Genomic DNA, 22,431 nt, shown 5'->3' with positions numbered 1-22,431 from the left:
TGTATCTTCTGCCTGATGGGAGAGGGGAGAAGAGAGAATGACCCAGGTGGGTGGGGTCTTCGACTATGCTGGCTGCTTCACCAAGGCAGCGAGAGGTATAGACAAGAGTACATGGGGGGGAGGCTGGTTTCCGTGATGTGCTGGGCTGTGTCCACAACTTTCTGTAGTTTCTTGCGGTCCTGGGCAGAGCAGGTTGCAGTGCCAAGCCGTGATGCATCCTGATAGGATGCTTTCTATGGTGCATCGATAAAAGTTGGTGAGTGTCAAAGGGGACATGCCAAATTTCTTTAGTCTCCTGAGGAGTAGAGGTGCTGGTGAGCTTTCTTGGCCGTGGCATCTACGTGGTTGGACCAGGACAGGCTATTGGTGATGTTCACTCCTAGGAACTCCTAGATGCAAGAAAGAGATAGTGATAGGCAAGTGCGGGGGAGGGGGGTGAGTGAGGGTGGGGGGGAAGGGAAGAGCAGATCCACCGGGGGATAGGTCAAAGGTAAGGAGAGAAAGGAAAAAAGGGCTAGAAGAAAGAGAGAGAGAGTCTTGGAAAGGGAAGAAGAGAAGAAGCACGGTGGGGGGGGGGGGGGAAGGGGTGTGGGAATTATTTAAAGTGGGAGAATTCAATGTTCAATTATTCTTTAATGTCTATCACCATTAAATCATTTGGATGCTCCAGAATTTCTAAGCATTTCTCTTCTGAAGAAAAAAGATTACAAAGCTAAAGATGATGAGGTTCACTTAACAACACTGAAGTCACAGGAGACTGCAGATGCTGGAATCTGGCGCAACACACAATCCGCCGGAGGAACTCGGCAGGACGAGCAGCGTCTGTGGGGGGAAAGGACTTGTTGATGTTTTGGGTTGAAAGGACTGAAAAGAGTGGAGCGGGGAGAGAGGGCCAGTATTAAGTGGAGGGGGGGGAATGGTGGGACAGAGGCCGGAGGTGATTGGTGGATGAAGATGCCGGGGGGGGGGGGGGGGGGTTGCGGTGGGAGTTGTTGAATGATGGGCAGAACGAGGCAGGTAGGGGAAGAGGAGGGGTGGAATTGGGAGACGAGAGGCAAGTGGATGATAGATGAGGGCAAATCAATAAAAGAGGCAGGAGGGAGGAAGGGAAAGTCAGGGTGGAGGCAGCAGCAGGACGGCGATAAGCAGGAACATGGCTGGTATCTGATAAGGAAGGAAGGTGATAATGGGAACAATTAGGTGAGAGGGGAAAGGCTTCCCTGATTAGAAGAGTCAGAAACAATTTCTGACATGTCACTCATTGGGTGAGGTGCTGTGCCTGGTGATTTTTCTGGATTTGGCCTAGTTAGCTACCTCCTGTGGAAATCAATGCTTAATTTCATAGAATTCACAAGCAGAATGCACAACCAAAGGCTTTCTCACACAACTTGTTTGATAACAAGGTCTGAATTGTTTCTGCTTAATTTATCACAGGGAACCATTGCCATTCATCTGAAAAAAGAAAGACAGATGAACAATCAGTCATGATAATGAGGTAGACATTTTAGGTGGGTTGTTCCCTTCCTGTTGCTGAGTGTTCTCGCCACAGAATGAAATGCTGTGACTTTCCCACAGGGAAAATCTTTCAATGTAGTGATGTAGTGCTGGAATCAGTCAGGACTCCACCAGACATTTGTTTTTTGCTCCAGCTTCCAGCATCTGCAGTTTTTCTGTGTCTTCTCCAATCTGGTGATGCAGTCAGAGTCAGAGAGGGCATAGGACCGAAGCTGAGCAACAGCCCTGATTTTACTGTGCGTCAGCCCCAGACACGGACAGACAGCTGCAGACTTGAATGTCTGTCCATAGCATTATGTCACAGTGGCTGAAACAATAATTCATGGCCTGATGTCCAATTTCCCTGAAATTAATAAGAGCTTCACAATCCCAATTAAAAATGGTCACCGGGATCTCACTTACATCATCAGACCGAGTCTTGTATTATATGGACCCGGTCACCTGAATCACCCAGGGACTGTGGACATATAGTGAGATCACAGCTGGAAATTTATGCCATTCCCCAAAGCCCCATCCTATTTTTCACGCATGAGAGGGATTTAATGAATGTCCCTCTTGTAAATGGTGTATCTCTTGCAAGCCGCAAATTTGCTCTCACAGTTAATCGAAAAAATGTGTTCAAGGGATCAAATTAATTAAAGTGGCAGTGGCAGATGCAGACTGGATGGGCTGTTCAAAATATTACGGCAACATTCCTGGCTGAGAGGGCCAGTGTGATATCTCCAAACTGGAGCAAAGCCTTTAACACTGTGCAGAACAGCAGAAAGATTTGGAGGGATGGATCACAGAAAGGAAGACAGCTGTGGCAGTACTTGGAGTAACCTTAGATTGACCAGTGTAGCCTGCAATAGAACTCAAGGTTCAAAGGATAAATCATCTCTGATTTTCATTGTATTTGAGGCTTAACTTAGAGATGCAGGAGCTTGGGGGAAGCAGGAGATTGAGGTGATGAGTCTGAGGAAACATCTGGTTAACAGGAAAACACCTGAGAGACTGTGAACTTTAAATAGAGAGGTTTCAATAACCGAAACATGAATGCAAAATGACAAGCCTGGGAGGGAGGTCTACACAAGGGTACTGAGTCTTTGGGAGGAGTAGTCAAGGAAGCCGCTGCCTCACAACGCTAAAGATGTGAGCTCAATCCTGACCTCAGGCGCTGTCCATGTGCAGTTTGCACCTTCTCCCTGTGACCATATGGGTTTGCCCCGGGAGCTCTGGTTTCCTACCAGATTACAAAGACGTGCAGCTTGGTAAGTTAATCAGAGTTGTAGAACCATACAGCACGGAAAGAGGCCCATCGGTCCAACTCATCCATGCTGACCAAGGTGCCCATCCATTTGCCCGCGTTTGGAACATATCTTTCTTAACCTTTCCTATCCATGTACCTGTCCAAATGTCTTGTAAAAGTTGTTATTGTACCTGCTTCAACCACTTCCTCTGGCAACTCGTTCCACATTGATACTACCCTTTGTGTAAAAAAGTCGCCCCTCAAGTTCCTATTAAATCTTTCCCCTCTCACCGTAAACCAAAGTCCTCTCGTTCTTGATTTTCCCAACCCTGGGAAAAAGACTGAGTGCATTCACCCTATCTATGCCCGTCATGGTATTATACACTTCTATAAGATCATCTCTCAATCTCCTACACTCCAAGGAATAAAGTCCTAGCCTGTCCAATTTCTCCCTATAACTCAGTCCCTCAAGTTCTGGTAACATCCTTGTAAATCTTTTCTGCACTCTTTCCATTTTAATAACTCCTTTCCTGTAGCAGAGCGACCAAAACTGAACACAATACTCCAAATGGAGCCTCACCAGTGCCTTGTACAACCATACCATGTACTTCCCAACTTCCATAATGCCCCACCTGATGAAGGCCAGCCTGCTAAAAGCCTTCTTCACCACCCTGTCTACCTGTGACTCCTCTTTCATGGAACCAGGTACCTGAGCTCCTAGGTTCCTCTGTTCTACAACACTCCCCAGAGCCTCACCGTTCACTGTGAAAGTCCTACTTTGATTTGACTTTCCAAAATGCAACACCTCGCATTTATCTGAATCCAACTCCAGTCCTTGGCCGATTTACTCAGCTGATCAAGATCAACCCCATTAAGACCATATCCTTCTCTGCCTTGCCTACTTGTGTCTAAATTCCTCTTAAACGTAGTAAGTGTCTGACACTTAAACACATTTCAATAACCCTGACCACTTGTGATCTGACTAAGTCTGTCATGGTGTTCTGTGGGATCGCAGACTCAGGGGTCTGAGGGGCTACATGCTGCTCTTAATGCCTATGTCTATAGGGGTACCACTGAGAGTGTCCTGACCAGCTGCACTTCTGCCTGGTATGGTACTGTAACTCTCTGACTGTAAGTCTTTGCAGAGAATTGCGAGCACAGCGGGAAAGATCATTGGGGTACCTCTTCCCTCCATCTTGGATATCTACAACACACGATGCACCCGCAAGGTCTGCAGAATCATAGATGACCCTTCTCATCCCTCCCGCGACCTATTTGTCCCACTGTCATCTGGCAAGCGGTACCAGGAGCATCCGGGCCAGAACTACTAGACTGTACAATAGTTTTCTCCCCATGGCTGTCAGGCTCCTGAATAGCCTGGAGACAGTTTCAGACAAATGCCGCATCAAAAGCCCTGGTTTGCACAATGGCGTAAAAGAACTTTGGCTGCTGCTGAACATGCTTATACAATTAGTGCAACACACTGAGTTCTGTATTTTCTTCGTCCAGCTCGGTTTTGCACTAACTCTGCACTAAATTTGTATTCTGTATATACCATTTTTTGCACTATATTTACTTGCACAATTTTTTTTGTCTGCGTTTATTGTATGTCTTCTGTTTTATGTTTGTCCTCTGTTGTGTGAGTCTGGGGGAAACAACATTTTGTTCCTCCATGTGTTTTGATAGCTCATGGGTGAATGACAATAAAGTAACTTGAACTTGAACTTGATTCCCGACTAGTTGGGCTACATGACTTCTTCTGTTGTAAATTCTATGCAATGCCTCGGCAGAGGCAGTTGCAGTGGTCATAAAATCATAAGTCATATAGCAAAGAAACAGGCCCTTCGGCCCACATCTCCCAACCTTGCATACCGATCGTACAGGTCAATTCATTACACAGTGCAGTTACATTGAGTTAGTACAGAGTGCATTGAGGTAGTACAGGTAAAAACAATAACAGTACAGAGTAAGGTGTCATAGCTGCAGAGAAAGTGCAGTGGCAATAAGGTGCAAGGTCACAACAAGGTAGATCGTGAGATCAGAGTCCATCTCATCGCATAAGGGAACCATTCAATAGTCTTATCAATAGGTTTCACCCATGTATGAGCTGCAGGGAGACTGAAGCAGGTATCATCAGACAGGCAGGGGTGCAGTAACTTGGATTTCTTACTGCTTCAGTCTGAGGAAAGAGGTAAAGGCTTTAGAGAGGGTACAGGAGAGATTTGTCAATGAGGGATTTGAAATCGTGGAGGGTCCCTGCACCGAATCAATAGAGGAAAACTGAGCCCTTTGGTGGAGGGGTCAAGAACTAGGGATCAGGGGTTGGAGATGATTGGCAAGGGAACCAGAAGTGTTGTACACAGTGAGTGGTCAGGGTCAGCGTACAGACAAGGTTGTGGCAGAAACAGATTCAATTGCAGTGTTCAATAGGGGAGCTTGGTAGGTATCTGACTGGAAAGAATTTGCAGGGCTATGGGAGAGGAGAGAATTGGGAGTAACTGGATTCCCTTTAAACATAGCCAGTGCTGACCCAGTGGGTGAATGGTCTTCTTCCATGCTATAATCATTCCATGGTTCTGATTTCAATGGCAGTACCACATTTATCTCTTATAACCTGGCAACACTGATCATAAACCTTCCCAGGGGCAGAAAATACCCTTGATCCTTAAGTAAACTTCCAATGACCTTGATAAACCAAGATTAGCATTTGAATCTTTCAATCTCAACCCACTTAGAAAAAGTGCTTCCTTCATTCAGTGATAAAATTGAGCCAACAATAAATTCAGAGTTTACGTTTTGTTTCCAAAATACACAGATGGGTGGTTGACTGATCCCACTTATCCAGGGGATTCATAGAACATAGAACAGCACAATACAGGCCCTTTGGCCCACAATGTTGTGCCGACCCTTCGCTGGTGGGTGATGTGAAGATGGTTAATAAACAGAAGTGTATAACAGAGGCTGGGAATTGTTGGGGGGGGGGTGGGAAATGTAGGTGTGAGGAAAGAAAGTGTGCATGACAGAAACTGAAGCTTTGCTGGTGCTAATTAGACTGAGGGTTGGGTTCCAGAGGCTGTATCGCATGGGAGAAGTTTCGCGAATGGAACGTGGTACTCACCAAGTGAGAAAAGGAAGAACAAAACTAACCAGAATGGGTGACTATTCGGATGACTTTCAGTAGTAAACTCACATGCAAACTAGGCCACTTCAAAAAACTTTATGTGTTTGAATAAAGCAACAGCATAAATCACAAAAATGCACAACCTTTGAAACAGAGATAGATTTAAGGCCGTTCTCGTCATCTATCCTGTGTGTGGACTCTGTAAAGAGCAAGGTGTGGATATTCAGATCCTTACTGGAAAGCTTGCTGAATCAATGCTCAGACATTTCCCGTAAATAATTGCATTGATTGTAATTCTGATTGAGGTGTGGTTACAGAAACCAAGATAGAGTGGAAGTTGGTGAATGAGAAAATCCCCATCAACTGAGCTAAAGGTCAGACATTAAAGAGTTCAAGCTCCATCCTTGATGCAACACTGCGCCAATGTTGTCAAAATCATTTCCTGGATGTGGGGTTCCTGGTGAACTTGATATCTTTTGTCATTCCTGGTGACCTTGAGAAGGTGGTTATAATCAGTGATGTCCTTGCAATGGGGGTGTACCAGGTCAGTGGTGATGGTCTAGGATTTTATCCAGTGACATTGAGGGAGTGACCATGAGTGTGGTGTGGTCCAGATGGTATGTGACTGCAGGGAATGTGGAGATGATACTGTTCCCTGTACCGACTGCCCTTATCCTGGGAGATTGGAGGAAGGCAATGATTTGGGATCTGTTTCCTAATGTGCTTCAGTGTTCAATGTGCTCTAGCCTAAGAAGACAACACACTAATTCAGAAAGACCCTTAAACTTTGTTTACAGAACCTGGCAAAATGTGTCAGCCACCAAAAATGTATAGACACAGGAGACTGCAAATGCTGGAATCTGGAGCAGAAGAACCCAAAATGCTGGAGGAACTCAGTGGGTCAGGCAGCATCTGTGGAGATGGAGGGATTGGTCAAAACCCTGCATCAGGACCGAGAGTGTGGAGGGAAGATAACCAGGATAAAGAGGTGGGAGGGAGGGGTGAAGCAGAGGCTGACAGGTGATAGGTGGAACTGGGTGAGGTGGCGGATGATGGGCGGATGGAACCAGATGGGGGAGGGGGTGGTTCAGAGACAAGAGGTTGGTAGAGTGAAAGGTGGAAACAGTTAAGAAAAAGAAGTTTCAGAACCTGGAAATTAGTTTAGTTACCATTGACCAGTTTAGTTATTAGTTACCAAGTTATATTTCTGGTCACTATTGAGAATGGTGCACCTATCTTATCAACCGTCCTCTTAAATTTCAAAATTTCTATCAAGTTATCACTTAGCTTCTACTTTCTGAGAACATCAGCCTATTCCAATTTTTCTTATAGATGTAGCCTAGTTTTGATTACCATCTTTGTGAATCTCACTTACACTTTGTGTTGTCCTCTTGTGCCTCCAGCTTTTTTGGTGAGATGCCAAAAATCAGAACCAAGAAAACAAGCAGTGTTGTGTTGACTGAAACCGAACGCACGTCAGCTGACTCCAACGGGGGGAAATTAACAACAAAGGGCCCATGGATCCGCAGTGAAGATCTGACGATATCCAACGAGCACAATAGTAAACATGTGATATCACAAGGTTCCTACTTCAGTTAGCTGGTCCACACTGTTCCTCTGTACCCCTCCCGCCCCTCACTCCATCTGCCTCTCATTTTTTCCCTCTTTGTCACCTCCATTTATCACCCGCCTGTCTCTGTCTCCAACTCCACTTCCTCCGCTACCTGTCTGTCATCTTACACCCCTCCTCAGTCCACCAATCAACCTCGGACCCCTGTCTCACCACTCCCCCTCTTCACCTTTATACCAGCTGTCTCCCCTCTCCACTCTTCAGTCCTGATGCAGGGTTTTGAACCAAAACATTGACAATTCCTCTGTCCCCTCCCCTCCCCGCTCCCCCCCTTTCCAGCTCCCCTCCCCTCCCCCTCTCCCCCCCCTTTCCCAGCTCCCCTCCCCTCCCCTCTCCCCCTTTCCCAGCTCCCCTCCCCCCTTTCCCAGCTCCCCCCCCTCTCCCAGCTCCTCTGCCCTCTCCCCCTTCCCCTCCCCTCCCCCTCTCCCCTTCCCCTCCCCTCTCCCCCTTCCCCTCCCCTCCCCTCTCCCCCTTCCCCTCCCCTCTCCCCCTTCCCCTCCCCTCCCCTCTCCCCTTCCCCTCCCCTCTCCCCTTCCCCTCCCCTCCCCTCTCCCCCTTCCCCTCCCCTCTCCCCCATTCCCCTCCCCTCCCCTCTCCCCCTTCCCCTCCCCTCCCCTCCCCTTCCCCTCCCCTCTCCCCCTTCCCCTCCCCTCCCCTCTCCCCCTTCCCCTCCCCTCCCCTCTCCCCTTCCCCTCCCCTCCCCTCTCCCCCTTCCCCTCCCCTCTCCCCTTCCCCTCCCCTCTCCCCTTTCCCTTTCCCCTTTCCCCCTCCCCCCTCAGATGTTGCTCGACCCACTGAGTTCCTCCAGCAGATTGTTTGCTATCCCTCGCACCACCTATCTTGAAAATCTATTTGTCGAGGCATCTGGCTTTTACACGCTATTATAGAAGATAAGAGCCTGACAGGAAAGCATGAACTTAGCTTTGATCTGCTGCCTTTTAAGTATTTACAAACATCTAATTATTTTCATCTCAATGGGAAGCGTCTCTGGCTGGTCAATGCTTTCAATTGCCAGCTGGCCTTAGCTTTAAACAAGATGTTCTTTGTGAGGTTGCTATTGATGGCGGGTGGGGAGGAGGGGGTGTGGGATTGGGACTCTGCTCTCCGACACAGAGTCAACAATCAGCGGCCCATACCCTCATGGGAAAGGACAGTTCAGCGGAGGGAGAGTGGACCTCTGATTCGCTCTGTCCGCATATTGTGCTGCTGTGCGGATTTTCACTTGGAACTCCGTGAGGAATCAGGCCAGAGGGCCCGTTTACCCGTTGCACTGCCCCCACCAATCCAACCTTTCTTTTTCAATCTTTTTATTAGTTTTCAATTAATACAGATTAATATATAACATCAATGTTTGTACATGTAACACAAAGAGATCAGGAGAAGAATCATGGCATAGATAATCATAAAGAACAATAAAATATAAAAAAAACTGTAGACCCAACGATCTCGTAGTAAATGAATATAATATAAAAGAAGGAAAGAAAAAGATTGATTATATGTATAAAAGAAAGAAAGAAAAAATCCTCAAATCAATAAGAAAAATTATAAACAATATATCAAACCAAACTAAACTAAACAGAAAAATTTCAGAAAAAAAGGAAAAAAAGACTGGATTAAAATTTCTCAGTAGAAACAGAGCAATATTATGTCGTCACTCCATTCCCCTAAGTTGGAAAGTTATTGAAGGGGATCTACATCATGTGAAAATATTGAATAAATGGACTCCAAATATCTTCAAATTTAAGCGAAGCATCAACAGTACCCACTCCTAATTTTTTCCAAGTTTAAACATGATATAGTTTGAGAGAACCATTGAAAAGTAGTAGGGGGTATTGGATCCTTCCATTAAGCAAAATGGATCGTTTTGGCCATTAATGTAACAAAAGGCAATCATACGGTTAGCAGAAAGCAGATAAATGGCCAGACTCTATCCTTGGTAATCCAAAAAATTGTAGTGGATAAGGTGAGGTTGTTAATCAATCTTCAATATATTTGAAATAATGTTAAAAATGTCTTTCCAATATTTTCCAAAAGAGGACAGGACCAAAACATATGTGTCAAAAAAGCCACATTCGATTTACATCTGTCAGATATAGGATTTATATGTTGATAAAAATGAGCTAGCTTATCTTTTGACATATGGGTCCTGTGAACTACCTTAAACTATATCAAAGAGTGTCTGGCCACAATTGAAGATGTATTAACTAAATGAAGAATTTTCTTCCAAGTCTCTGTCGGTAAAGATGTCTGGAGTTCACTTTCCCCATTCACTCTTAATTTTGTCCGGTGATTCTGGGACGTATTTTCATAATTAAGTCATAGATTATTGCAATCAAGCCCTTCTGATAAGGATTAAGAACTAAAATTTTTTCCCGTAATTTCAGTTTTGTAAGGTGTGGGAAAAGAGGATATAGTAGCTTTTAAAAATTTCTAATCTGCAAATATCGAGCTTTTGTTTTACTTCTTCCTGCTGGTAAGACTCGCATATACCAAGATTAACCCTTTACATACCATGTGGTTTGTAATCCGTTAACATGGATAAGACTATTAATTTTATTTCATGGAATGTTAATGGCTTAAACAATCCCGATAAGTGCAAGAAGATCTTTAAAGTTTTTCATAGATTAAATGCTCAGATCATTTTTGCTCAGGAAACACACATCAGGAAGAATGATAATCAAAGTTTTTTTAGATTTTGGAGGGGTCAACAGTTCCATTCAAATTCACAAGCAAAGGTGAAAGGAGTCTCTATTTTTGTAGACTCCTCAATTTCGTTTGTCCATCATGAGACAATATCAGACCAAAATGGTAGATTTTTATTATTTACTGGTCTACTTCATAATAAAAAAGTTGTTATGGTTAATGTTTATGCACCCAATGTAGATCACCCTGAATTTTTTAAACATCTGTTTGCATTCTTTCCTAATTTAAATGAATACACTGTGATTATGGGTGGAGATTTTAACTGTTGTCTAAACCCTTCGATAGATAGATCTGCATCAAATCCTGCACTTCCAAACAAATCCGCCGTCTTTATTAATTCCTTCTTAGTTGAACCTGGAATTTTAGATGTCTGGAGATTTCTACACCCATATGATAAGGAATTTTCATTCTTTTCTCATGTCTACCATAATTACTCGAGGATTGATTTTTTTTATTGATGCTAGACTAGCTCCACTTACTACGGACTGTAACTACAATGCAATTGCCATTTCTGATCATGCACCATTGAAATTATCAATTAAATCATCAGATGTATCTTTTGATGTCAGACAATGGCGATTTAACCCTTCTCTATTACAAGACTTAGATTTCGTCCAGTTTATTAAAGAACAGATCTCATTTTTCTTTTTAACCAATTTTACTGAAGAAACCTCCAGAGGGATAATATGGGATACTTTTAAAGCATATATCCGTGGTCAAATTATTTCATATTCCGCTGGATTGAAAAAATGAACTAATAATGAAGTACGTATATTAGTTGACAAGATTAAAGAAATCGATAAAAAATATTCTGATACTCCTAATCTGGAGCTTTTTAAAAAGAGAACAGAACTCCAACTACAACATAGTTTATTATTAACATCTTCAATTGAAAATCTACTACTTAAAAACAAAAGTCAATTTTATATACATGGTGACAAATCTGGTAAGTTATTGGCCAACCAATTGAAAGCTACTTCATCTAAACTTTGGATTAATAAAATTCATAAACCGGATGGTACCTACACGATAGATCATGTTTAAATTAACAAATCCTTTCAAGAATTTTATTCTTCTTTATACCAATCAGAATCCCCTGAGGATCCCACATTAATGTATGAATTTTTAAGAGATCTGAAGATTCCCCAATTATCTTTAAATGAACGTTCTACATTAGAAGCTCCCATTTCGGAGGAAGAAATAAAGAAAGTAATATTTTCAATGAACTCGGGTAAAGCACCCGGCCCTGACAGATATACAGCTAAATTTTTAAAATCCTTTTCTGATATTTTTGTTCCCTGGTTAGCCAAAATTTTTAAAGATGCCCTATCAGTGGGTAAACTACCACAATCTTTCTATGAAGCAACTATTTCTTTAATTCTTAAAAAGTATAAAGATCCCACTGATTGTGCATCTTATAGACCTATTTCTTTATTAAATGTAGATTCAAAAATATTTTCCAAAATATTGGCCTTTAGATTGGAAAAGGTTCTTCCACAAATTATCTCTGAAGACCAGACAGGATTTATTCAGAATCATTATTTACATTTTAATATTAGGAGATTAATGAATATTATATATACCCTTCATCCCAAATTCCAGAATGTCTTGTTTCGCTAGATGCTGAAAAGGCATTTGACAGAGTCGAATGGGAATATCTATTCATTACACTTCAAAAATTTAATTTTAGGCCTAAATTCATATCTGCGATTAAAATGACTTATTATACACCTATGGCTTCAATACTTACTAATAATCAAAGATCTCCTTTGTTTAGGCATTTTCGAGGTACTATACAAGGTTGCTCTTTAAGCCCTTTATTATTTGATATTGCTTTAGAACCCTTGGCTATTGCACTCTGGGACTCTTCAAATATATGTGACATCATTCGCGGACAGAAGATTCATACGATATCTCTCTACACAGATGACCTTTTACTTTATATTTCTAATCTGGAGGAATCTATCCCTGCAGTACTATCACTACTAGCTCAGTTTAGTGTTTTTTCTGGCTATAGATTAAATATTAATAAAAGCGAACTTTTTCCATTAAATATGCAAACCCCAATTTATAGGGAACTACCTATAACTATTACTGACTATTATTACCTACAACTGACTATTTTATGTATTTAGGTGTTAAAATTACCAAGAAACATAAGGACTTATTTAAAGCTAATCTATTGCCTTTAATTGACCATGTTAAACAATTATTTACTAAATGGTCCCCACTGTCTTTATCATTGGTAGGCCAAATTAATGCAGTTAAGATGAATATTTTACCAAAATTTCTATATTTATTTCAAGCGATTCCAACTTTCATCCCGAGATCTTTTTTTGACACTATTGATTCTAAAATTCTTTCACATATTTGGCAGGATAAAAACCCAAGGTTAGGTAAGAAATATTTACAAAAACTAAAAAAAGATGGTGGTATGGCCCTGTCTAACTTTAGATCATATTATTGGGCAATTAATATCAGATATTTAATTTTTTGGATGCAAGATTCAGATGTAGTTTAATGCCCCAAATGGGTACACCTTGAGTACCAATCAGTACTTGAATTTTCATTAGTTTCTATTTTGGGAGCTTCACTGCCTTTTGCACTTACCAAATTAAGTAAACATATGATTAACCCAATTGTTAAACATACAATACGAATGTGGTTTCAATTTCGTAAATTTTTTGGATTGAATAAATTTAACTTGTCAAGTCCCATTCAATCTAATTTTTTCTTTCATCCATCCAGAGTTGACTTAGCTTTTTCCATATGGAAAAGGAAGGGAATAGAACGTTTCCATGATTTATTCGTTGATAACTGTTTTTCATCTTTTGAACAATTGTCTGACAAATACAATTTGCCAATCCAACCTTTCAAGCAAGTGGGAGCACAAGTGGAGACACAAGAGACTGCAGGCGTTGGAAGGTGGAGCAACGAACAATCTGCTGGAGGAGATCGGGGGTCAGGCAGCATCTGTGGAGGGAAATGGACCGCTGACGTTTTGGATCGAGACCCTTCATCTGGACTGAGAGATAGAAGGGAGATGGCCAGTATAAAGAGGTGTGGGGAAGAGGTGGGACAAGCGCTGGCAGGCAATAGGTGGATCCAGGTGAGGACAGGTGACAGGCAGATGGAGGAGGGGAGAGTGGGACTAGTGACAGAGGCCGGGAGGTGACGGGTGGAGGCAACAAAGGACTGCAGATGATGGAATCTGACAGGAACGGAAGGGGGAGCAATGGAGTCAACTAATGGAGGTGGGGAGGGCAGATGGGAACAGTATTGGGACGGGGACCCAGTGGGAGTGTGTGGGCGATGGGCGGATGGGGATGGTGGACGTGGGGGCATGTTAGATGGCCAACCCATTGCCCACTTTTACTGGTCGGTAGCAAAAGTGAAAATGATTTTATCTTATCCTAATAAAACACGGGAGGCTATTCAGCCCATAAGATCCGTGCTGGTTCCCACAGGAGCAATCCAAACCCAAACTAAAATGCTTTTATTTCCTGTGCTGAGAATTTCAAAGATGTGGTCCAATTCACCAATGTCTTCTGTTCCATTTTAGACAAGCGTCCCCTGGGGTAATGGGTCATCAGGTAGAGCAAATGACATAATAGAGTCATATAGCACAGAAACAGGCCCTTCAGCCCAACTCGTCCATGCAAACCAAGGTGCCTTCCTGAGCTAGTCCCATTTCCCTGAATTTGGCCCATATCCCTCTAAACCTTTCTGATCTACAAGGCAGAGCAAGAACTCTTGATGCCATGCAAGGCTTTCACGAAGGCTCCTGTCTTTAGTTGTAGCTGTGCGGAGCTTGTTTAACTTCTTACGTCAATGCCATCGGGGTCGTAGCATGCGTGACAAAACCTAACCCCGACCTTTCCCGTCCCTGACCACTTGTTGCAGTGAAACCTCCCACAACCCTGTTCCAGTGGTGTCGTAACAACAACCTTGAACTCAACGTCAGCGAAACCAAGGAGCTGATCGTGGACTTTAGGAGGGGGAAGTCAGGTGAACACGCACCAGTCCTCATTGAAGAGCCTGCGGTGGAAGAGGTGAGCAGCTTCAAGTTCCTGGGTGCCGACATCTTGGAGCCAGCACTGGGTCCAGTACATAGACGCAACCATGAAGAAGGCACACCAATGTATCTACTTTCTTTAAGCAGATTCAGCAGGTCATCAAAGTCTCTGACAAATTTCTACAGATGTAGAAGGAAAGCATTCTGACCGGTTGTATCACAGCCATGTGGGAACTCCAATGCATAGAAGCACAAGAGGCTACAGGGAGTGGTGGACTCAGCCAGTTCCATCACAGGTACAGCTCTCCCCACCATCGAGGACATCTGCAAGAGTCAGGAAGGCGAATTCCAACATCAGGGACCCCCACCATCCGGGCCATGCCCTGTTCTCAATGCAGGAGGTACAGGAGCCTGAAGACCCACAGCTCAAGGTTCAACAACAGCTTCTTCCCCACTGCCGTCAGGTTCTTGAACCCACCTGAAAGAGCCCAATACTACCTCTGACTATATTTCACTCAACTTGCACTAACGTCATTATGTTTACTTTTGTTTATTTGGTCATGCAAATGATGTATAATTTATGTTAACTTAAGTTTAAGTTAACTTATGTTTGTCATGCTTGTAACGTACTGTGCTGCTACTGCAAAAGGCTAACTTTCCTGGCATATATACGCTGGGTATGTGTTTCCATGACAATAAACTTGAACTTGACTCAAATTACATTGGGCCCTTCCTTCCTTGCTTTTGCTGATCACTCAGCTGCCACTTTACAATTTTACCTCCTTCCCCCCTCTCCCGGAAGCTTCAGCCCTTTAAATTGCTGCCGGATTCTAACCGAACAGCACGAATGAGACCAGCCAATTGCAAAGGCACAAAACTAGTGAACAGGAAGAGGTCTGATGGCTAATCAGGCCTGTCCCACACTTGTCTCTTCATGAGCAGACATTTCCTCTCCGAAGCAGATGCAATAGTAACTTTCAAAAGAGAACTGGCAACAGTTGCAAGCTGTCGGAAACCACAGGTTAATGAGGTTTTTTTCCAAAACAGCAGGAACAAAAACAATTTTTTCTACACTTGGAACTGGAGCAGTTTGCAACTGCAGCTCTTAATCCATGGTGAATGTTCTTCCAAGGTTGGCTGACTGTTCCTCCTTTAACACTGTGTGAATCTGTGATATCCTGGGGCTTTGCACAGAGTTAAGGCAGGTTTTGCCTTGTAATCATTCACGACATTGAACTCAGTCTGATTTTCCCCAAGAACACACTAATACCCATGGCTTTCTTCTCCCAGGTGTCAGGCACCAATAGGCAGAGGAACACAGCCATCGGTTACTTCGCTAGGGCCCTGTGTGATGGTTCAGTATGAGCAAGATTAGGTTAGGTAATTTCCCCGAGGAAATCCCTGCCTCCACAATCTGAAGCACATGTGGGACAGCCTCCTTCACCCAAAAGGTATTAGAAATGACAAAGCCAACAATTACACAGATCACGGCCGTTGTGGTTCACCACAGTTAACTTTAAAAAAAAGAACCTGCACTGTGTTTTAATTTTCAATGTTCCTATTTCCACTGAGTATGCAGTGACTTCAGAAAATTAAAAGACCGTTTTCCTGAATTATTGGAAACATTAGGTTGCAGGTAAGGCAGGCTTGGCCGTTGAGTTTAAGGGATGAGAAGGTATTCACGTGACAGGGTCACATCCAGCGAATGCACAGGCTGGTGCATTAAAGCCAGGAAACCACATTAGATGCAGGCAGGTTAGCACGTTGGATAGAGAGCAAGAAGTAACATTCAGCCTGATGGGTCTCACAATCCAAATGGCAAACGTGCTGGCGATCATTGGGCGTTTTGTTCTCTGCAGTGCACCCACTTTCTTTGTGAAGTTTGAACAAAGTGAAGCTTATTTCACTTCAGGGACAACCTGTCTTTATTGGACAACTATGCAAAATGCAAACAGCAGAGCTCACTTAAACATTCAGTTGATGTTAAACTAGCATTGCACAGAGATTTTACAAATCAGCTCAAATTAAAGCTGCTGTCTGTTGTCAGTCAGGACACAACATCCCCATTCACTGCAGCCCCTACTTGTACTGCACAGACTGTTCTTCACCCCCAACAGAGTCTGGAGGGCAGAGATCGAGTGCACCCATGGGTGAAACTATCCCAACAGTACATGTCCCCAACCTCATAGTCCGACCCCCCGCCAACTCCCCTCCCTCTTCCACACTCAGGACCTCGCCCAGTTGCAATCTCACTGCAGGCCTCTGCATTATGGCCATTCGCATTATGGAAATTTGCCCTTAGAGAATTCACAAATCACAACCCAAAAATTTGAGATACAGAATTAAACTCATTCTTGCAGAATGTATGTGAAAAAAGAAACACAAAATGTTTTTTTTCCAGCTTGTGTTTCTTGTACATGTACAGATGATGTGGCTTTGTGTTACAGAAGATTGCGACACGGACCGTTCTCTAGGGACACTACTCCCGTAACGTGGGGGTCACCTGTACAGCAGGACCGCAGCGAAGATTAGAAGTCCTGTTTCAGGCTGTTCACTGTTGTCAGGAGCCGAGTTTTCCCCACCAGCTCCCCACAAGCATCTACTGAAACCCTCAGGAATAGAGCCCTGGGCAAGTACAACGAACCGCAGTGATCAGAGTGCGGGGAATACAATGCAAAGGTGAAAATGTGAAAGATCACAATCAAGGTTTTATCTCAACAGTGACAAATAGAAAAAATAATTTATAAAACAATTTGTACAGGCAAAACAAGTTTGAACAACGTGCAATAAATACAACATTACCAAAGTATAAATCCACCCTGGAAATATGCATACATATGCTCCAGTAATGTGGTGGGTGTTATCTTTTGTCTGATGATATTCCTGTGAATCATCTGTATGGACAACTCAGAGCTGATCGATCCACTCACAGTGTGAAACAGCACTGGTGCTGGATCTGGGAGGCCGGGTCAGCCCTGGGACTAGGGATTTCCGGTGTCCGCAGTATTTGGCTTTTGTTACGATTGTGAGGAGGATACCAGCCTATCAGTGAAGGAGATGCCACTGCCTTCAGTGGCCTCACCTTTGCTTTCTCATGGACAACAGTTGTCAGAACTGCTACCTGGGATCCAAAGCGCACTGCAGAACCCGACTCACAAACCTCCTCTAAAATCTTCGAGGACTCTGAGCCGTAGATGGCACGGTGTCAGACCACCCTACTGGTTTGTGTTCAGTTTGAATATTATAACATGACCCACAAAACTTGGAGCAGCTGACAAGGTGCAACTCTACATGAATATCACAGAGTCCACACGACTTCACATCCACCGATGCCGTTCTCTTTCCTCCCATAACGTGCACACTGCAGGATTGGTCTTCACGTTCTACACAAACCTACTCACATTACTTAGAATTTTCCCCCACTCAGTTCCCGATTAACCTAAAACCCTCCAAACCCCATGTTTGTGGAAACATAATGGCACAGAAGGCCATTTGTCCCATCAGTCAATGCTAGCGCTTTGTTGAAAAGTTCAAACCCCATCCTCCTTTCCCCATCTCCCTGATGACTACATTATCCAGATGTTTATCAACTTCCCTTTTGGAATCCTTGTTTCCAACGTCCATCCATAAGTTCCAGTTCAGAATCACTGTAGGTTGTATTTTCTAACAGAATGGACATTGCCTGAACATTGCTGTTTACTTTCTAAATTACTTCCCGCAGGCTGCTCCGGCCCAAACATCCCAGACCAAGTTGGGATTGGGTGAGGGGCTGGAATGTATCCGACAGCTGCCATCACTGGCATTCTAAAGGTGGAGTCATGTTTCTGCCTTAAAGTCTGACTCCACTACCCCAACTTAGCCCTTCCCCCTGCCCTGCTTGACCCAGGAACTGAGCTACTGATCAGCCAGGGTCAGGCTGAATGCTGGAACATCCTGAAGATGTTTCTGCATTCCCAGTCAGTGTCCCTGTAAACAAAACAGCACAGAAGTATGTCGTAGCATTATGTATTAATTTCCTGCTGATGCTATTACAACGTTAGCCTTTTTGTTAACAGTAGCTCTTTCAGTGGCTAAGGATGGCAAAGTTATTCAAAGCAGGAATATCTAAAGCATCTTATCACAGGACAAACTACAGTGGCTGGATGTATACAGAGGGGGATCACTGGGTAGGGATGGATGGTGCTGGCTCCTGATACTCAAGGTCAAATCGCCTGTCAACTTTGACCAATCAAAATAGTTGTGAGGGCAAGTTGCTAGAATATAGTCAGAGAGACAAGACCCTCAGAGGGGGCAATGGGTGGGGGAAATATGTCATCCAAACAAAACAAAGCTTCTTCATGTGAAGGAAGACTCACCATCACCTGTGATATTAGTGTTATTGGATCGAGCTCAGGGTTCTTGATCTAAATACAAGGCTCCCATCTCACACTACAACTTCTTGGAATGAAACTGAATTATTTGTTGGTCCCTCACTTATTACAGAGTCCAGATCTAGCTCACTAGATTTGTGTAACAGGACCTCCTCCCCCTTTCTACCTGGGTCGTTGGTATCAATGTGAACCAGGACCTTTGGATGTTTATCCACCCCTTCAGAATGCCCTTCAAACAGACTGTAATGTCCTTGACCCTGGCACCAAGGGAGGCAAGACCCCATCCTGGAAGTGTCTACCTATTCCCCTCACTATTGATTCTCCAGCCACTATTGCCTTTGAACTCTTGTTCATCCCTCCCTCGTGCAGTGATGTCAACCACTGTGCTGTGACCTTGGCTCTGGCTGGACTCCCCAAAGATAGATTGACCCCCACCCCTCCCCAACATCCAGCAGGGAAAAGTGGCTTTGGACTGGGATGCACGGAGGTTTCCCTGACCACCTTCTTGCCTCCCTCCCTCCACCTGGTGTGGTCCTGAATGGAAAATGAACTTATTTACTCTCCACCCTTTCACTCTTGGGAAACACCATGAAGCAGCAGAAAGTTCCAGAGCAAGCTCTAATCCCCTCACTGGTTCACTTGGTCCAGGTTTCTTGGGAAACAGCCAGGAGGAGAGGTCAGTGAGTGAGGTGGAGCGGGGCAGGCAGGAGGAGTGGGGTGGACGCATGTGCCACCCTCTGACATCTGGAGCCACAGAGTCAGAGAGTTATACGGCACAGAAACAGGCCCTTCGGCCCAACTCATCCATGCCGACCAAGGTGCTTATTAAGTTACTCCCATTGCCTGCATTTGGCCCATATCCCTCTAAACCTTTCCTATCCACGTACCTGTCCAAATGTCTTTTAAACGTTGTAATTGTACCCGCCTCTACCACTTCGTTCCATATACCCACCACCCTCTGTGTGAAGAACCTGCTCCTCAGATCACCTTTAAATCTTTCCCCACTCTCCTTAAACCTATGCTTTCTAGTTTTAGACTCCCCTACACTGGAAAAAAGACTGGGATTCCCCAACCCTATCTGTGCCCCTCATCATTTTATAAACTATAAGTTCACCCCTCACCTCCTTCACTCCAGGGAAACAGTCCCAACCTATCCAGTATATCCTTTTTCCTCAAACCTTCCAGTCCAAGCAACATCGTTGTGAACCTTTTCTGCGTCCTCTCAAGCTTGATCACATTATTCCTGTAGCATGGCAACCAGAACTGCACATAATACTCCCTGCAACCTAGTCAATGTTTTGTAGAACTGCAACATGACGTCCCAACTCTTGTACTGACTGCTATGGCCAATGAAGGCAAGCAGGCTGCAAGCCTTCTTCACCACCCTGTCTACCTGTGTCTCCATTTTCAGGGAACTGTGTACTTGTACCTTTGCTCTGCTTGTTCTACACAACTCCCTACGGTCCTGCCAAGTAAATAAGACCACTTCGAGTTCAAACAGCAAACAAATGTAAAAGTTTAAACCAATTTATCCTCTTCCTGAGAATAATGAGCTGAGACATAAATTTATGGATGGCTTTGATTCATTCTTTGAAAACCGTGCAAATTCACAATAAATAAAACAACCTTCTATAAATGACCTGAAACATTAACCCTGCTTCTCTCTCCACAGCTACTGCCTGACCTGCTGAGTATTCCCAGGATTTGCATCATTCTTAAGCTGTTGTTTTGATCAGTGGGGATTTCAAGGGCAAAGTCCAGATTTCCAAGGTATTAATGAGCTGTGTTTTTCCTTCAATTTTCTGGTCTCCTATATGAAAAATAATGTTCCAATATTTGGGAATTATATAAAGGACATCTGAACAAAGTCACCATCCAAATTCTAGGACGTTTGGGTGTTGGCAGGCTGATAGAACCTGGAGTCTCAGGGAAGGAAGGGAATTGCTTGTCAATAGGAAGGAAGGTTGAAGAGAAACCATGTTTCCCATCAGGGAAACAGCACTCAAATTCATTGCAGAACTTGACAAATGAGTGCCGTCAGCACAGAAAACAAAGCAACATGGGACAGATATATTGAAGAGCCACCGTTGTCCTGAATCAAGTAAGCAGCATGACGACGTTCCACTCCTCTTTCATTTGAAATGCATTCGTAAGGGCCGATATCACTTTCAGAAAGTCCACTTAAGAACAGCAGACAATTATCGTCATTCGTAGAACAGGGCAGCTGCTTGTGGCCATTGAACCTCCACGAGTACTCGGCGTGATAGGATTTCTTTGGGCAGGACAAGTACACAGGGATGTGTTCCTTAAGGGGGAGGGGGAGCACCGGCCAATCAGGGGGAATTTCTCGCCGTGAGGAATGCAAATATTCAACTAGGAAGAAGAGAACAGAAGTCATTAGTTTGCTGCATTGTTACAGCTCCCTTCAGCACACTGAGCTGCCTGAATTGCTGAGATTTTACACCTTTCAGGGCTCAACTACTTCTGTCAATTATTTCCGTTCAGGCACCTGACCTCTGGGAATTATAAATGTTATCAACGTAGAAGGCCATTTGGTCCATCGTATCCATTCAAGCTCTTTGCAAAAGTTATCCCTCCCCCTCTGTTCTCCCCAAAACTGTGCCTCTCTACTTTAAACCATGAGCACAGTGACCTTTCCCCGAACTGCTGTTTTACAAACGACCTACTCTTGCTCCTATTTCTTATATTCTGAACAGAAAAAGGAAGCGAGTCATCATTTCCTAACTCAAAAATCTGAAAGCTAAGGGATTTTAAAAATAAATAAGCCTCCTTAAAAGGGCATGCACTTTGTTTAGAAATATTTCTGATGACATTGTTCCAGTGGCCACAAATGGACGTTGCAGAAATCGTGCTCTGAAGTGAGGACTGAACCTGAGATCAGAGGAGTGAAACAGTGCATCATTGGACTTTTTCTCAAAGCAATCTCACCTTGACCATGAACACAGCTATCACCTTTCTCGAGATCTTGGAAGACGTTCCTGAAAAAGGAAATGGAATGTAGAGTTCAGCGTCTGTGCTGAAAGTGGTGAACCCACCCCTGACCAGATAGTGTTTGAAAAATAAAGCTTTCACCCTCTTAGACACCCCTCCTTTACAATATCATTACAGGGCCAGCAGTGAGATACCCACAGGGCAATGCTGAACATACGTAAACAGACTTGTTATACTTCGTGTTTACCAGATTCTCTACTTTCATCAGTAATTTGTTTCACAAAATATTTTGGCGACAGCTTGTCCATGCTGCTGTGTCCTGATTCCTACCAAGTCCCACTCACGCTATTGCCCACTGACCTGTCCCGGATTGTGGTCCAACAATCCCTCGTGTCCAACTCCCCTCCAGCCCTTGCCCCTCCATAACTCTGCGACAACCTCAGGCCCTACAACCTTCCAAGGTCCCCGGCGACTCCATTTCCAGGCCCTCGTGCATCCTGCACTTTCTTGGACTTGCCATTGGCAGCCACACCTTCAGCTGCAGAATTTCCTCCCTTCTGGAGATCGGTGTCAAATGCTGTGACACACCTTGTTTGGCTACATTGGAAGTGCTAATTAAATGCAATTTGTTGTGAATGGACAGAAATATCTCCTCATTTTAAATATCATTCACTTTTTAGTTTGTTACCCATTGGGACAGTTAGCTCAGCTGGCCAGAGTGTGATGCTAATAACGCCAAGGCCGTGGGTTCAATCCCCACACTGTCCAAGCATGTGCTTTAGCCATCCTCTGGCAGCCGCTGTCTTAGGCAAGTGCAGCTTGATGCCTGGCTGCTGCAAGGAACTAGTGACCAGTTGTCATTGGCTCTTCAAGCTGGCACTGCCTTTAGGCAGGCAC

The 22,431-nt window shown here is 44.1% G+C and overlaps 2 protein-coding genes and 1 non-coding gene across 3 annotated transcripts in view; 1 reads left to right on the top strand and 2 right to left on the bottom strand.

Moving 5' to 3' along the window:
* The window catches only part of LOC127585154 (semaphorin-4D-like), a 159,133-nt gene that overhangs the window by 122,256 nt on the left and 14,446 nt on the right, over positions 1 to 22,431 (bottom strand). The window lies entirely within an intron of this gene.
* The window catches only part of LOC127585153 (semaphorin-7A-like), a 44,520-nt gene continuing 38,199 nt past the window's right edge, over positions 16,111 to 22,431 (bottom strand). The window contains exons 13-14 of the mRNA XM_052042366.1: positions 21,532 to 21,581; positions 16,111 to 20,955 (exon numbers count right to left, since the gene is read on the bottom strand). Of these exons, the coding sequence (XP_051898326.1) occupies positions 20,591 to 20,955; positions 21,532 to 21,581 (415 nt within the window). The 3' untranslated portion in view covers positions 16,111 to 20,590. The remainder of the gene's footprint in view (positions 20,956 to 21,531; positions 21,582 to 22,431) is intronic.
* On the top strand, positions 22,229 to 22,302 carry trnai-aau (transfer RNA isoleucine (anticodon AAU)). Its single transcript has one exon. It is a non-coding gene; the product is annotated as a tRNA-Ile (tRNA).

The sequence above is a fragment of the Pristis pectinata genome, chromosome 32, assembly GCF_009764475.1.
Source record: "Pristis pectinata isolate sPriPec2 chromosome 32, sPriPec2.1.pri, whole genome shotgun sequence".
Classification (NCBI taxonomy): domain Eukaryota; kingdom Metazoa; phylum Chordata; class Chondrichthyes; order Rhinopristiformes; family Pristidae; genus Pristis; species Pristis pectinata.
The sequence above is the reverse complement of the archived record's forward strand: the minus strand, read 5'-3'. Positions and strand labels throughout refer to the sequence as shown.